We start from the raw sequence: 15,212 nt of genomic DNA on the forward strand, positions 1-15,212 counted from the left end.
CCGATCATATGAAAGCGTATAACATTTTTCAGCAGTACAGCAAATTGATTTAATTATTTAAATAATACTCATAACCAGTGTTTCCTAATATAACAGCAACAAATATTTCCAAAGTTAAGCCTTATCTATCCCATGCTTGTTTAATCTTGTCCATCCATGGTATGACATAGAAGGAATGAAACTAAGAGAGTCTGCACGTCAGACCGAATATGTTTTTTACCATGCAAAAATGCTTGTTATAATTCAAATGAGAAACATTTTGTAACATCTAATTATTCACATATTTTTCTTAAATGTCACAAACTACCACAAAGCTACTATTATATTTCTACAGGAATGCTGCAATCTGAATGAAGACCATCTATGATATCAATCCAGCTGTACTGGTGATTCATCATTATATGGAAGTAGAATTCTGTGAAGTGCTAATGCCAGATTATTGCCAGATTTACATATTTTTCATACTTCGATTCTCCATATAGATTTTCACTACATGTTGCCCACTGATCAAACAATACCAGTACCGTACCTTACTGGAGCAAGTTTAAATTTCAATTGCAGGACTGTTCGATAAGTTCTTTATAAATACAGCAAAGGGGCTACCCAGTTATGTCATCGGTTAGAAACTGTTCTATCCCCTTGGCTAACCAGCTCTTTTTAACGTTGAAAGGGGCATTTGCTGTGCTTTACTGCTCCAAAGGAGCATTAATATTATCATGTTTCACCTTTTAAACCAGTTATTTGGTGTGTAGCGTATTACACTCCGTATATAGCATTTTCCTGTGGCACGTTCGTCTTTGCAACATTCACCTAGCCAGTAAAACCTTTGATTAGTATGAGAGAATGTGCCATCAGAGGACACAGGCTGCCTCCAATAACTCAACTTAATCCTGCATAACACTTATTCTGCTGTTCAATAATTAACAAGCGTTTAACTCTGATGGCTAAATGCGGTCTTGAAATATCGTTGCACACGCTATACAGCACCAAACTATCATACATTTTCCGCCAAGGGATCAAAGTTGGGTAAAACACAATTAATCATCCATAAAGGCAATACTTAGGTGCATGATCTCTAAAGGAAATTCTTTTAATATTCTTCTTGGATCACTGTGTGCTTGCAACGGGCTTTGTTCAGCTTTGAGCCATCTCAGGTCATTGGTATCAGCAACCTGCGCAAACGTTTCTGTATTCATTTGGTGTCACTGGCTTCCAGGGCCAAAAGAAACCTCGCATGGTCCCTCCCAGTGCAACATGATCAACACAGAGTTTCAAACATTATTCATTTGAGACTATTTATTTTAGTGTTCTTACCCATCTGTTCCACGATATCTGGGGGGAAAACACGGGAGGCAAATGCACGCCGAAAGATGTCAGAAAACTCCTTGTCCAGACCACCTATGCCCATCCGCTCAAAGTTCCAGTCTGGGTTGATGATTGATTGTCGACCTTGCTTGGTCTTTGATTTACCTGTAAAAAATAAGATAAAATAGTGACCATATGTCTCTCTTGCAGCCACAAAATCTTGCTTACAACAGGGGTAACTCAGTAACTGCCTATAACCTGGGCAGTGCAAACTTAGAATGCTACAGTGGTTCTACACACAATAAATTAAAATACAATTACTGCAAACATTTATCGTATGCAGATAAATTACTCTTTGCCATCAACCATGGACAAGTAATGAAGCCACGCCAAGACGAAAGCCAGTTGAGAATTTTCTGTACCTCCTATCCAGATTACTTCATTTGGCCTGTCTAATCGTGAATTGTCCTAGTTAACTTGGTAGTAACCACAGCTTGACTTCTCTATTTAAGTTATTTATGTTACTGACCACGGACATGTACAAAGTTGTGTTGATGCCAGAGCCCACTGATATGTTTCTGTACCTTACCTTCAGATTACTTCTTTTGGTCAGACTTAGCCTTAACCCACACCTCTATTCCAAACTGAGATATCGAGTGGCTTTACTGTGGTGACCATCAGCTCTCTCCCTTCTTATAAGATCTTACAGGCCTCGTAGTTCCAAATTTGCTACATAGATTATTGTCCTGATGATGGCCTTATGGGAAACATCATCAACACCACTGATAATTGAAAGAACAAAAAAACCTTGAATAATTGTGTAACAAAGGATCAAGTAAGTATCACTTTCATTGAGTCTGTATTATCATTAACCACTCTTTATATTCACTTTAATGTTCTTTAAACCCTACCCACTTGTAATTAATTACTTGAGCATGAAACACTTTTTAATCATCTTCTTTAAAAATTAAATATGGTAATATATTTTCTTAGGTTTTGTAATTGAGTGTTTTCATTATATGGCTTTTGCTTTTGATTCATAATAATGCTTCCATTAATTGTATTCTGAATTTATTGTGTGTAGAAGCACTAAAGTATCTCTGAGTTGTTGCATCCACTGCATGCATCTTGTGCAAGCAACATTGAGGAATGGAGGATATTCAGTAGGTTGTTCTCATAACTTTGTTTCCAATACTTTAAACCTAAAAAGAGAAATTAGAATATATTGTAGGAGTGGAACAGATGCAATGTCAACAAATTCTATTGGAAAAATAACTACATCGAAAGTCTGCATGAATGTGTATCTTGAGGTTTCGACCTCAAAGACCCCAATAGTACTGCTTAAACGTAAGTTAAAACACAGACCACAGAATTTAGAAGGATAACGAGGAAAAGAAAGAGCTAAGATCTAGGGACAAACATTCTCAGCTGTTAGTACAACTCTTTCACCAAGCTTTCCCTTAATTTCCCAAATAAAGGTATCCTACTCTGTTTTTTTTTGAGCTCTTAATCCCTGGGATAATTATAGCACAGACTTCAGTGCTCCTTATTAGTGATGAGCAATGACACCAAAAGTGCCACCATCTTTTACCTTAAGGGGGTAACTCCCTTATAAGGAATGTTGTCTAGTTAGAGACAGTGATGAGTAGATGTTTGTTGATTCCTGCTCAGACCCGTGGTCTACCAACCACTTCAGAAAGTAGAGTTGGCTCCCATAAGTGGGAACCGGTTTCCCCTGATTCACGTGCTTGGGGGAAATGCATGAATTCGGTGAATTAATCCTTTATCACAACGAGTGCAATAGAGATGGAGAAGGTGTGCTAGCTAGCACAGTATATGAGGAATCCCACCTATGATTCCCCCAAGGCAACCTTTGCATAAAGTATGGAAACAGGCCTGGTCATCAAAGCTACACGAGCATAGAATATACATCCAACCCTATTCCAGAGAGCAAGGATAGGCGCAATCTTGCCCTCTGAGGGGAAGACACTTAGATCTCAATCCTCAGGGTGCACCATCAAACAGCAATCATAGGCCCTGTGATTAAGAAACATCCTTTAAGGCTTCCAGTCCTCCAGTAACCATGCATGCAGAGCTCAAAGCCAGTGTGAGGGGGACACGTCACCTATGGCTCTCATTGATGGTAGATTTCAACCAACCAGAACTTATGATCCCATTAGAGGATACATTTCTTTTCATGCTCCAATTATTAGCTTTTGATATGGAAGCACCCCCTCAGTGTTTACTATGGTTTTCATCCAGTTGCTCTTCAAACCACTCACAGATCTGCTTCACGCTTCACAGCATCTTCAGACTACCTTAAGGAAAGGGTGGTGAATGGGTATTGGTCTTAAATGGGGTACAAGTATGGTAATCTAATAGGCACCTGATGCTGCATTGCCATCTAGTGACAGACATAAAAGAGCAATGCATACAAAGACCTGAATTGAGGACTTTTATAAATAATTACAGATCCATAGAAGGCAACATTCACACCCATATGTCGCTGAGCATTGAATTTGGCTCCTGTTTTGAAAGCTGAAAAGGTAGCATGCAAGGTTACTATGTGCAGAGTTGGTACTCGTGTACAGAAGCACATGGTGTCCCAACGTGTATATAGAAGGAAATACACTCTGCAGCTATATGTATAGAGATGTTTGTTACTGTAGAAGTTAAGAGTTCCATCCCTTAGAGTAGGACTTCCAGATCCTTTACTTACAGAACTCACAGCACTTGTACATGAATCAAGCCTCCAGCCTTAAACAGCCTCCTTAAACCTGTCACTATTTGAGATTAAAGCCCGATGCAGGAGTGAGACCTCCTCCCATACAAGAGAATCACTAGGCCCTACTCTAATAAAAGTTAACACTATTGCAGGTATCAAGCTTCTTTACGTACATGAGGACCTTACTCTATTAGTACTCAAACCTGTGTGGAGCAGTTAAGACTTGCCACTTACAAAAGCATCTCAGGAGCCGAATACTAGTGCTCAAACCAGCTAAATGGTGCCTCCTTTTGTGTATGAAAACCTTTCACTAACTATTGGCACTCATAGGAGTAAAGAGCGCAAGCCTACCAATGCGGCGTGCACTTCCTCTCTTTTGTACCTCAGGGGGTGCCCAGACCCCTTGACACTGGTATAATCTGAACAAGATATCACCGACGAGAGTTGGACATTAACTACTATCACAAGAATTGTGTTAAGGCAAGGGAGGCTGGAGATTGGACAGTAATTTTCCAAACAATCAAGATCTGCACTAAAGGGGTGCTCACTGCATGTTTGAACTGTAGAGGAGCGTCTCTTTGATCTAATAATGGATCATGGTTGTGAAAACGGAGTTGACAGCACAAGTGACGGCTGCAATGGAGATTTTACAGGGGGCAGTGATGTGGGCTTGAGTGAACTAATGATTTTGGAGCTCTCAGACTAATGGAAGGCAGAGAATTCACGCAGTATGGTACAGCAGGACACTAAGACAAGACAAGCATGACAAGAGATAGTCGAGGCTCTGGGTATTATTATTCACAGCAATGTTAACTTGTCATGGTTTGAAAGTGTGACATAAGCTCTTCAAAAGGTTGCTGGATTTAAGTCACAGTCATGGCGGAAAGTAGTCTGATGATTTCTTTCCTTCAGTTATTGGCTTCAGATATCAATGTATGAATGTCGACCATTCAGTTCCTTGAAAAAAACATTTGTATCCAAGGTAATGTAAGACGTAAGTCATGTTATCGATTTGACTTTTTGCACAACCTTTCCATAGTTTTCCTTAATATTTAAAGCCTCTTAGAACCAGTGGGTATTTCAATGATTTTATCAATTTGGTCTTGCGTTGGGTGTTTGATGCCAGTAGGCCAAAAGATCAGTTGAGACCTTACGTCAATGAAAATGAGGACTGGTGAAGAGTGACAACCTTGATCAAGATTAAAAATGCAGAGAACAGGTATCATGGTGTATGGACTGCTGATTCTCAAGTATCAAGACAAAAAAGCTGCCAGTCTGCTAGAAAAGGGTGCCTCCTTGACGATTACCTTAATGTGTATGGAGAAACTTGTATGCGTGGAAATGGATCAGGCAAGTGGGAGACAGTCTCATATAGTTGACCTTGGGATCAGGCTTCACGAGTGGGATGAACAACTGTGGGAAGCCAAGATAACCCATATCTTTACCCACCCCTTGTTCTTGTGTATTAGCCACTGAGATACTCAGGACCCCGAGAAAGAATCGCCTCTTCTTGATGACCAGCATACATAGGGCCAAATCAAGGTTGTGAGTAACAAACACTCTTGAGAGCGAAGCAAAGGAGGATGCAACCAGGAAAGTGTTACACAAGCAGTACTCAAACAAATCATAGCTCAAGCCTGGAAGCTGTACTGTAAGGAGTCATGGTGGACAACTGTAACTCCAGCTTGCATGCGATTGCCTTATAAAAGAGGATGCTGCAGCTAGATGGAAGAGGTTATTGTACAATATGTGCTGGGCTGGTTCGCTACCCAGGTTTCAGTCATGTCTAGAAAGTGAGGAGAGAGAGGTTTGCCAAGGAATCAACTGTTTGAAACATGAGTGACAACTAAGAAGAAACTAAGCAGAGCTCCTGTGAATAGGGCTGAATCTTGGAGCGACCAAGTAGAGTTCAATGAAGAAATCAAATTATTAACAGATGTTCTGCAGCAATGGTCGATTTGTTTGAAAGAAGCTGGTGAGGGGGCTAAAGGAAGCAGGCCAAAGCTTGTTTGTGACCTGGATTTTCTTAGAAACTTGAGCAAACCCCAACAACAATTTTACTTGACCTTGTATAACAAATAAGGTGACTCTAAAGAACAATTCTACACAATGTGTGTGAACATGGCATATATGTAGAATAAACATCAATGTAGTTTCTTTTGAATTTTTAATAGTGCCGCCCTCCAAACAGGAGGTCCATCCTTGTCCTTTCGTCTTGTACTTATTTATTTAGCAGTTTAGTCACACTTATGGTTTTTAAATCAACATCCAGAAAGTTAGTTTTCCCACAATGAAGATGTAATATGCACAGTAGCCCTGCTTTCCATTATTGTTGGCATTTCATCAGTTGCCTAGTGTTGGGAAGGGATTATCCCCTGCATGGTGAACAGGCATGTACCCCTGCTTTGAATGTCCAATTGCATGTGAAAGTGGTATTCTGATTTGCCTCCTTCAACTGCAGACAAAAATCAGCATAATAAAGCTGAACATCGGGCAAAGTAGATTCAGTCATTAGCGCTGCTTTCTAAAGTAAAGGAAACTAAAGGACCAAATAATGAACTAGTGAAAGGAAATAAGGAACTAGCAAGCTGTGCGGAATCATTAGAAAATCATTTTTGAGCAACCTTTGCAATTTCTCGTATTTTCACCACAGTGTAAAGGGCTGGACCTCAAAGGCTTCCAGAAAGATAGGAGTCTCTAACCTGGTTGTGTGCAGGGTCATTGCAGAAGAAGGGGAAACCCAGAGGAAAAAGAAGAAGCCTGCAATTTTTAGTGACTCAGAGATGACTTAACAAGAGAATGACCCTGGAAAAAGAATGGAAAAGTCCTGTCTAAGGGTTCCTAAGACTTCATGTTTCACAATGTGGGCAGTTCCAATGCAAAGCAAAGAAGAAGACATTCTGTGTTCTTGGAGCGAAGATCTGAATAGTGTGTCACGTTAAACTGAGAGTAATCTGTGATGAGAAGAAATATATTTGTGCCACTCAGTGTAGGTCAGTGCGCTGTTGAGCGGATGGTTCGGTGTCAGACCCGGTTCAGGAGACCACAGGGTAGACAGAGGTTCCTGAGCCAGAGTTTGGTGGTTGAAATAATTTACTGCTGGTGTCCTGGGTGCATCCTAATATGGCTCTGAAAACTCGACCAAGTACACCCTTTCAGCACTTGCCTTTCAGGGTACTGCGGGAAGTGGCAAGAACTCAGAACAGCCAACTAACAGACCTAATGATATGCTGCCCAGTCAAGTGCTTATCTTTTAGTTTGAAGAAAGTACTCTGAAATGAAATGCACACTCCGAAGGTAGTCGGGCAAGGGTTGCAATCTCGTTATGAAGTATGGTGAAATACTGATATAATCTATGGTGTCTGCTTCCCCCATCTCTCCCTCATGAAAGTTTCCCTGCCTAGATTAATATGGTCATAGATATGAGTACAGGTGTAGATTAGGTACAGGGGAAGGCTACTGTAACTCCAAATGTTAGCTCCTAGGTCAGATACATCGTCTTTCGCCTAGTAAGTTCATATTAGCAAAGGTTAGCGTTCAAGCTGCAGACTTCCTCTGCGCATATTAGGCACAGTGTCTCAGTATGTGTGTGTACAACCCTGCAGTATTCGCTCAAACGTTGTGTTGAATCTGCGGCACGGGCTGGTACAGTCAGCCACTTCTGAGCTACAGAGTCGGGGACGAGAGAGTCACAGAGAGGGGTCTTGCATCTCCCTGAATTGCTGAGTCATAACTGCAGCTTGGCTAGTTAGTTAGTCAGAAGTTGCAGCCTCTGGCCTGTGTCTAGTGTACTTTTTTGGCAGATGTGGCTTTTGGGGGGTGATGCAGACGGATGCTCGTCTTGGGCAGTTGCAGCCCCTGTAGCCAATGCAGGGAGGTGCTGGTCTTTGGCAGTTGTGGCCTGGAGGCCGATAGAGGGCCCCTCTCGGATGGGCTGTATTTGTGCCAGTGGCAGCACCAGGCCTTCAGAGCCTGACTCCAGTGGCACAGCGTGCAAAGAACCCACGCATACCCATTCCTTGGCAGTTCAGGCTGGACTGTTCCCATGAGGAGCAGGGTCAAGGCTGATTTGAATATGGCTGGGTCCAAACTGGGGTGTCATTGTGAGCAAAAGAAACAATGAATTAAACCCAGATGTTTGTGACTGGAAGTGAATGTTTGCATTGTTCAGCATCCATCCATCAATTGTTCTTTTTGCTTTCTCTCCCTAAGTGCGCCGGGTATGCCCAGACGTGGCTCCCGGGCTCACTGTGCCGTTGGATTCAAGGTAGCCTGGTTGATATGGGGTGATACCCTGAAACTGGTCCCAGGATGCTTGTTTCCGGTCCAGGGAAGACCTGGCTTGGCAGTTTGAGCTGGACTGTTCCCATGAGGCGCAGGGTCAAGACTGAGTTGCATATGGATGGGTCCAAACTAGGGTGTTGTGGTGAGCAAAAAAAATATGGATTCAACCCAGATCTTTGTGACTGTGGGTGAGTGTTTGCATTGTTGAGCATTCATCCATCACATTTCTTTTTGCTTATATTACTGCACGGCTTCTTTTGTTGACATTCATACTCATCAAGTATTTCACAAACACTTACACGCACTCAACAGTTTTGGTCGCGTGTTCACTAGCACTTTCCACGCATTTACTTGAAATCACCCTTCTCCACCATCTACAGCTCCAATCCAGTCTCACTGTGGGGCCTCCCACACAGCTTTGCTCTCTTCTTAACGGCATTCGGTTACGCCTGGAGCTCAGCGAGCTCTATACAGAACATGGCTTCCCCTCTCCACTTGTGGCCTAACTTGTTTGCAGGTGTGTTTAACCAGTGTGAACTAATCAGTGCATTTTTTTATCTAAACAAAGTTAAGAAAAACTACAGAGTTTGCGGAAAGGCAATATGCAAATGTGGGCCACTGTTTAGTGTGCCCGGGCCGATTGTTAATTCCAATCCAATCCAACCCTGCCCCTCTCTGACGCGTTTCACCCATCCATGCTAACCCTGCAAAAACTGCACACCTAGGATCAAAACACAGAAAATACCCTACCAACAACAAACCTGCACAGGTGTAGCATGCTAGCCATGAAGGCAGGCGCGCCAGCCCCACACACAGGGCAGTAAGCACCTTATAAATGTTACAATATAATCTTCTCTCATATGCTGGACTCTCGAGTCGGAGTTCTTTCTCGATTCGGCGCCACACAATGGGGTAGTAAGTGCTATATAAATGTTACAATAGCTCTCTGCACCCTGTCCTACCCATCACAGTTGCCCGGCACCGGTGAACGCGAGTTTAGAATGCCAATTGAAAGAGTAAATAAAACAAGTTCTTTTCTTGGTTTTTGCTGGCACCTACTGGCTACATTCGGTACTTGTCTTTTCTGTGTGTTCACAATGGATGCACATTACATGTGGCTCTCTCACAAGGAGAGGCACGCTTCTCATCAGCGCTTAACCACAAAGTCTCAATAATATTATACAATAAAAAAAAATCATGGATAGAGTAAGGCTGGACGAACGTTTTTTCTTCGCCCGGGTTTGCTATGCCGTGAGTAGGAACGGTGGACGCCGGGGGAAGGCTCTCCAATAATGCTGCCTGCCCTTTGGAACACCCGTAAACTAACCCGCCAGATTACATAACGTTGTATCATACAACGTTATGTAATCTTGTATGTAATAAACCTGCAGTTTTTCCTAAGTCTAAACTTGTGTGGTGTGTATTTATTTGCGGGATGCATGCTGGGGAGGGGGAGGGGGGGGGGGCCTTTTCCATGATGGTACTAGTGTCTGACCCTCGCAGCTGCAGTGAAATAAGGCATTGACAAAAACTCTGGGGTCCACAGATCCGGAGAACGCTCGTCACAGCCAAAGATGTACAATTTCAAGTAACGCAAAAAGCACTGCACTTCCAAAGCTTTGCAGAGCTGCAGACCAGGCCACCCGCAGCATCTCAGAGCTGAAGCTTTTCAGTTCGCTTTACAGCAGCAGCGAAGGGAGGGTAAACAGGAAGACACGGGGAGAGAAACGAGGACATACAGCGAGAGAGAGCAGCAGCATCAGAAAGATAAGTGGAGCGGCAGAGGAAGACCGGTAGAGAGAAACACACCGAGATAAAGATGGAGAAAGATGGAGAGACGGGAAGAGAGCGAGAGACCGAGTAAGAGAAAAAGTATTGTTACAGACAGAGAGAATTCGGAAGAGAGAGACAGAGCTGGATAGAGCAAGAGAAATAGGGTGAGGAGAAAGATAGAGAGAAGGAAGAAACAGAGAACTAATAAAGCAAGACAGACGGGGTGAAATAAAGACAGACAGTTAGGAAGCGGGAGGAGAGAGACGGACAGAGGTAGAAATCTTGGTTGAGACAGAGCAAGAAAGACAGGCAGCGTGAGAGGGAAATAGCGAGAGAAAGACCGACACAAAGAGATAGGGGGAGGTTAGAGACGGAGGTAGAGAAGGACGATAAAGGAGCGATAAAGAAAGAGACAGATAGGGAGAACGAGACAGACCAGGAGAGACAGGAAGAGGCGGGGAGGATAGCGAGACAATTAGAGAGAGAGAGAGCGAGAGAGAGGGGGGGGGGGGGAACAAAGGAAGAGGCAGAGACACTCTGAATTGAACCAACATTTCCTTCTGTGTCGATATATACCTAATCTATGTCTACACATACCTATAAATATCTGTCTTTATCTCTGTACCTCTATCGCCGTCTCTTTGTGTAGCTGGGCTATCTACTGGCCCGTCTATGTATCTAGTTATCTACTTCTATAGCTCTAGTTTTGCCTATGTCTTCCTCGTTCCGGTCTCTGTACCTCGTAATGGCATTATGTGTCTCCCTGTCTTTCTCTGCCCCACTAGCTCAGGCTCTCTGCATGCTTGCCCGTTTTCATCAAATCTGCCCTAGTATCTGCGTGTACACCAGTGCCTTCTGGGTACAAGCTGATCCTGAATCTGCAAGGAAAGCAGTCTCGGCCCCTATGGAAACCTTGAGGGGAAGGGGCGTGAGGACTCATCCAATCACAGGTCGAAAGCCCCTCAGTGTCAGACTTTGCTTACGAAAGAGAAGGGACATCACATCAATTCGAATTTTCAGACGCACGGTTTTGAAGACAGAATTGCAGCACTGGCCCATATGTGCAAAGCTGCTAGGTTGCTGTGCTATACCTGCACACCATCTGTGCTCCAACGCGTGGGGGTCCGTGCTCTGTTAGGGTTAGCACATGCATGCCAGCACAGCATCTGTACTCCAACACGGGAGGTCCTTGCTCTGTTAGGGTTGGCACATGCATGCCTGCACAGCATCTGTGCTCCAATGCCCGGTTAGCACATGCATGCCTGCCCGGTTAGCACATGCATGCCTGCACAGCATCTGTGCTCCAATGCCCGGTTAGCACATGCATGCCTGCACAGCATCCATGCCTGCCCGGTTAGCACATGCATGCCTGCACAGCATCTGTGCTCCAATGCCCGGTTAGCACATGCATGCCTGCACAGCAACTGTGCTCCAACGCGGAGAGGGTTTTGCTCTGTTCCGGTTAGCACATGCAACGCAAAGGGACCACCTACAAGGTGTCGTACAGTTTCTGCTGCTTTAATATATTTATTAAGCCGGATCTGTTCAACAAGTCTGTGCAAATGGCAGCAGATGGAGGTAGGAAGGGAACAATAGAGTTTCTTGTATGGCTTCACTTCACAACAGAATGCAGGGGTCTGTGAGGTTATTCAATCAATCAATCAATCTGCACTTGTATAGAGTGGCTTATGACCCGTGAGGGTATTCAGGCACTGGGTTGCTGGGCTTAGTCAAAGAGCCAGATCTTGAGTTCCTTCCTGAAATCGGTCGGTGAGGGTGATGTTCGGATGTAGAGATGGAGGGCATTACAGGACTCTGCGGTGAGGTGAGGTGAGGTGAGAGAAGGAGCGTCCTCCGCTGTGGCTACGGCAGTTGCGTGATGTCTGTGCTAGGGATAGGGAGGCGGACAAAAGGATTCTGGATGGTTGGAGGAATTCAGGCGGTGGTTCATGTATGCTGGACCTTGGCCATGGAGGTCTTTGTAGGCGTGTGCCAGCAGCTTATATTGGCATCTTTTCTGAATGGGGAGCCAGTGAAGGTTTCTCAGTTGCAGGCGGATGTGGGTCTGTTTTGGCATGTTGAAGATCAGCCTGGCCTCTGAATTCTGTATCATCTGGAGCCTTCTCATGAGCTCAATAGTGGTTCCTGCGTACAGTGCATTACCGTAGTCCAGACGGTTGGCGATTAGGGCTTGTATGGGTGTTTTCCTGATGCCTGTGGTGAATCATTCGAAGATTCTTCGGTGCATGCGGAGAATGTGGAACCAGTTTGAGGAGACAGTGTTGATCTGTCATTTCATGATGAGTTTGCTGTCCAGGATGACGTCAAGGTTGCGGAGTGTGGAGGTGGGTCAGAGTTCCACAGGACACCAGTTGTCGTTCCAAATGGAGATATGGTTGCCAAAGATCAGTACTTCGGTCTTGTTCTTGTTGAGCTTCAGGTAGTTGTCCTTCATCCAGGCTACAACGTTCTTCATGCAGTTATGAAACTTGGTCTTTGCTGTAGTGGAGTCTGCTGAGAACGAAAAGATGAGCTGGGTGTCATCAGCATAGGATAGTATCTTGATGTCGTGTGCTCGGATGATGCCGGCTAGTAGCGTCATGTAGATGTTGAAGAGGGTGGTGTTAAGGGAGGAACCTTGGAGGACACCACAGGTGGTTTGCTAGTTGAAAGGGTGTAGGCGGATTCTCTGCATGCATCCTGTGAGGAATGATGCCATCCATCTGAGTGAGTCTCCTTTGTTTCCGATCTGGTGCAGACTTTTGAGGAGTGTGGCATGGGAGGCTATGCTGAAGGCAGCGGAGAGTGGTCAAGGTGGATCAGGGCAGCCGATTCTCCTCTGTCAAAAAGGGTGCGGATGTCGCCCGTGGCGGCGATCAGGGTGGTGTTGGTGCTGTGTTTGGCTCAGAAACCTGTTCGGGAGGGGTCTAGCAGGTTGTTTCTCTACAGGTGTTCGGTAGCTGACAGTTGATGGTCTTCTCCAGGACTATGGCAGGAAACGAGAGCAGCAAGATTGGGGATAGTTCTGGAGATCGCTTGGGTCTGCAGAGGGTTTCTTGAGAAGAGGTGTGACCTCAGCATGTTTCCATGAGTTGGGAAAGGTGGCTGCCGTGATGGATACGTTGAGGATAGTGGTGAGTTGGTGGCTGATCTCATTGTTTCCTAGATTGAAGAGGTGGTGGGGGCATGGGTCGGTGGGTGCTCCTGAGTAGATGGAGTTCATTATGGCTGTGGTGTCCAGTGTGTTGAGCTGTTCCCATGTGGTGAGATGGTAGTTGAGGGAGGCTTCCGGAGGAGTGGCAAGGCTGAGGAGATCAGTGGGTTAGGGGCCGAAATTCCCGTAGATGGTGGATATATTTTTGTGTAAAAGTGATATGCCAGAATATGGCAGAGTTCCTGTGAGAGAGGAATCGAGATCACTGTTCCACCATGATGCAGGCAGCCACCATTCTCACAGAGAAAGTAGTCGGCCATGGACAACTTTGCTTTACAAAAGATTAACGATTGCTCATAGGAGTCTATGCTTTGCGACTCTAAGAGCTGCAAAGTAGTATTGATTCATTTCTTTGAGAGCTACAAAGGGAGTGGGAGGGGGTAGACATTATTTAACAAGCCCATAGACTTGCAACTAGCAATCCATTATAGTACATTGAAAATTGCCACTTTACATCCGCAAAGACAATTGCACTGCACAGCACTGCTTTTGTAAAAACACAATATCTCCAGTACATGTACCTCAGTCTCTAGAGGAAATATGCTATCCCAAAGCTAACAGTTACAAATATCCTTGACTCACACCTACCATTCCAGAACCCCCTGACTGACTAGATTTCTCACTCTACCAGTACTACCCTCTACAAGCATCTCAGAACAAGACCAGGTCATGGACCTGGCATTTCACCACCATCCGGAGTTTCTAAACTACAATTTTAGGCCTGATCAACTTTAACCTACCTGCCAAATACATCATTCAAAACTAAAGAAACACAGTTTTTCATTAGACATTAAGACAACTTCTCCCACCTCACAGCAAGGGCATGAAACAACTTCCCCTTACACCTCTGAACCTCTGCCACTCTACTAGGTTTCAGTAAGACGCTCAAGACCTGGCTAATCGACTGAACCATTGGGTCCCTGCCACTGTCTGTAGACCCTCACGGGTGACAAGCAGCACTCTACAAATCAACTGATTGATCGATTGAAGCTCAAAAACGGACATAGCCAGAAGTAAGAAGTGTGGGGGCTTATGGTTCAGAAGAACCTCACGATCATAAAAAGCATGAACGCTCAAGGGCTTTCACGTTGATGGTTTTCTCCCCTCTGATTCATTATCAATTGCCATTTCCAGAAAAGACTACAAACAAAATGGAGCAGGCTCCACTAGCACCAACCTACCAGTTCAGAGTCAGACCGATACAATGAACTCTAGGCTAGACGTTTATACCACCATGTAACATCTCCTACGGAATGTGTTTTCAGTTAATGACCACCTTAAAACTCTGGCAGAACACTTCAGCAAAAAGAAACTTTAACTTTAGAATGGGGCCATGTGCATGACCTAGACACTCACAATCTACTTTTATAAATAAAGTCCCATGTTGCTGGGTTAAAAGAAACATGGCTCAGTGCCAACACCTTCCTTCCTTCCTTCCAGCAGGATTCAAAATAATAACGACTCTGAGAGGGTGGGGCGTGCAGTTGTTTACTGTTGCTGGGTTAAAAGAAACATGGCTCAGTGCCAACACCTTCCTTCCTTCCTTCCAGCAGGATTCAAAATAATAACGACTCTGAGAGGGTGGGGCGCGCAGTTGTTTACTGCACCTTCAACCCGAAATCATTTACTGGTGCAGGGATCTACCTTCCTCAATTATAGAAGTGGGTGAATTCCTAAAAGCACCAATCATCTACAAATATTAGGGTAGAAACCCTCCGATTGTAGATGACTTCAATCTGCAGGTTAACTGACTGTAGACTAAGCTAGTACAGACTTTCTTCTAAATAATCAGGTGCTGAGCTTCCATCAGGTGGGCGGTGAGATGAATACCAAGGTGGTAGCACACTGGATCTAGTACTTCTACATAAAAGAAATCAATCTTCCAACGTTTCCATGCGATCACAGTTCCAA

At 44.4% G+C, this 15,212-nt stretch overlaps 1 protein-coding gene across 1 annotated transcript in view; it reads right to left on the minus strand.

Annotated features, from left to right (window-relative positions):
* The window catches only part of NSF (N-ethylmaleimide sensitive factor, vesicle fusing ATPase), a 696,320-nt gene that overhangs the window by 360,405 nt on the left and 320,703 nt on the right, over positions 1-15,212 (minus strand). The window contains exon 8 of the mRNA XM_086923839.1: positions 1,315-1,470. Coding sequence (XP_086779965.1) covers positions 1,315-1,470 — 156 coding nt within the window. The remainder of the gene's footprint in view (positions 1-1,314; positions 1,471-15,212) is intronic.

The sequence above is a fragment of the Lissotriton vulgaris genome, chromosome 5 (assembly GCF_964263255.1).
Source record: "Lissotriton vulgaris chromosome 5, aLisVul1.2, whole genome shotgun sequence".
NCBI lineage: Eukaryota > Metazoa > Chordata > Amphibia > Caudata > Salamandridae > Lissotriton > Lissotriton vulgaris.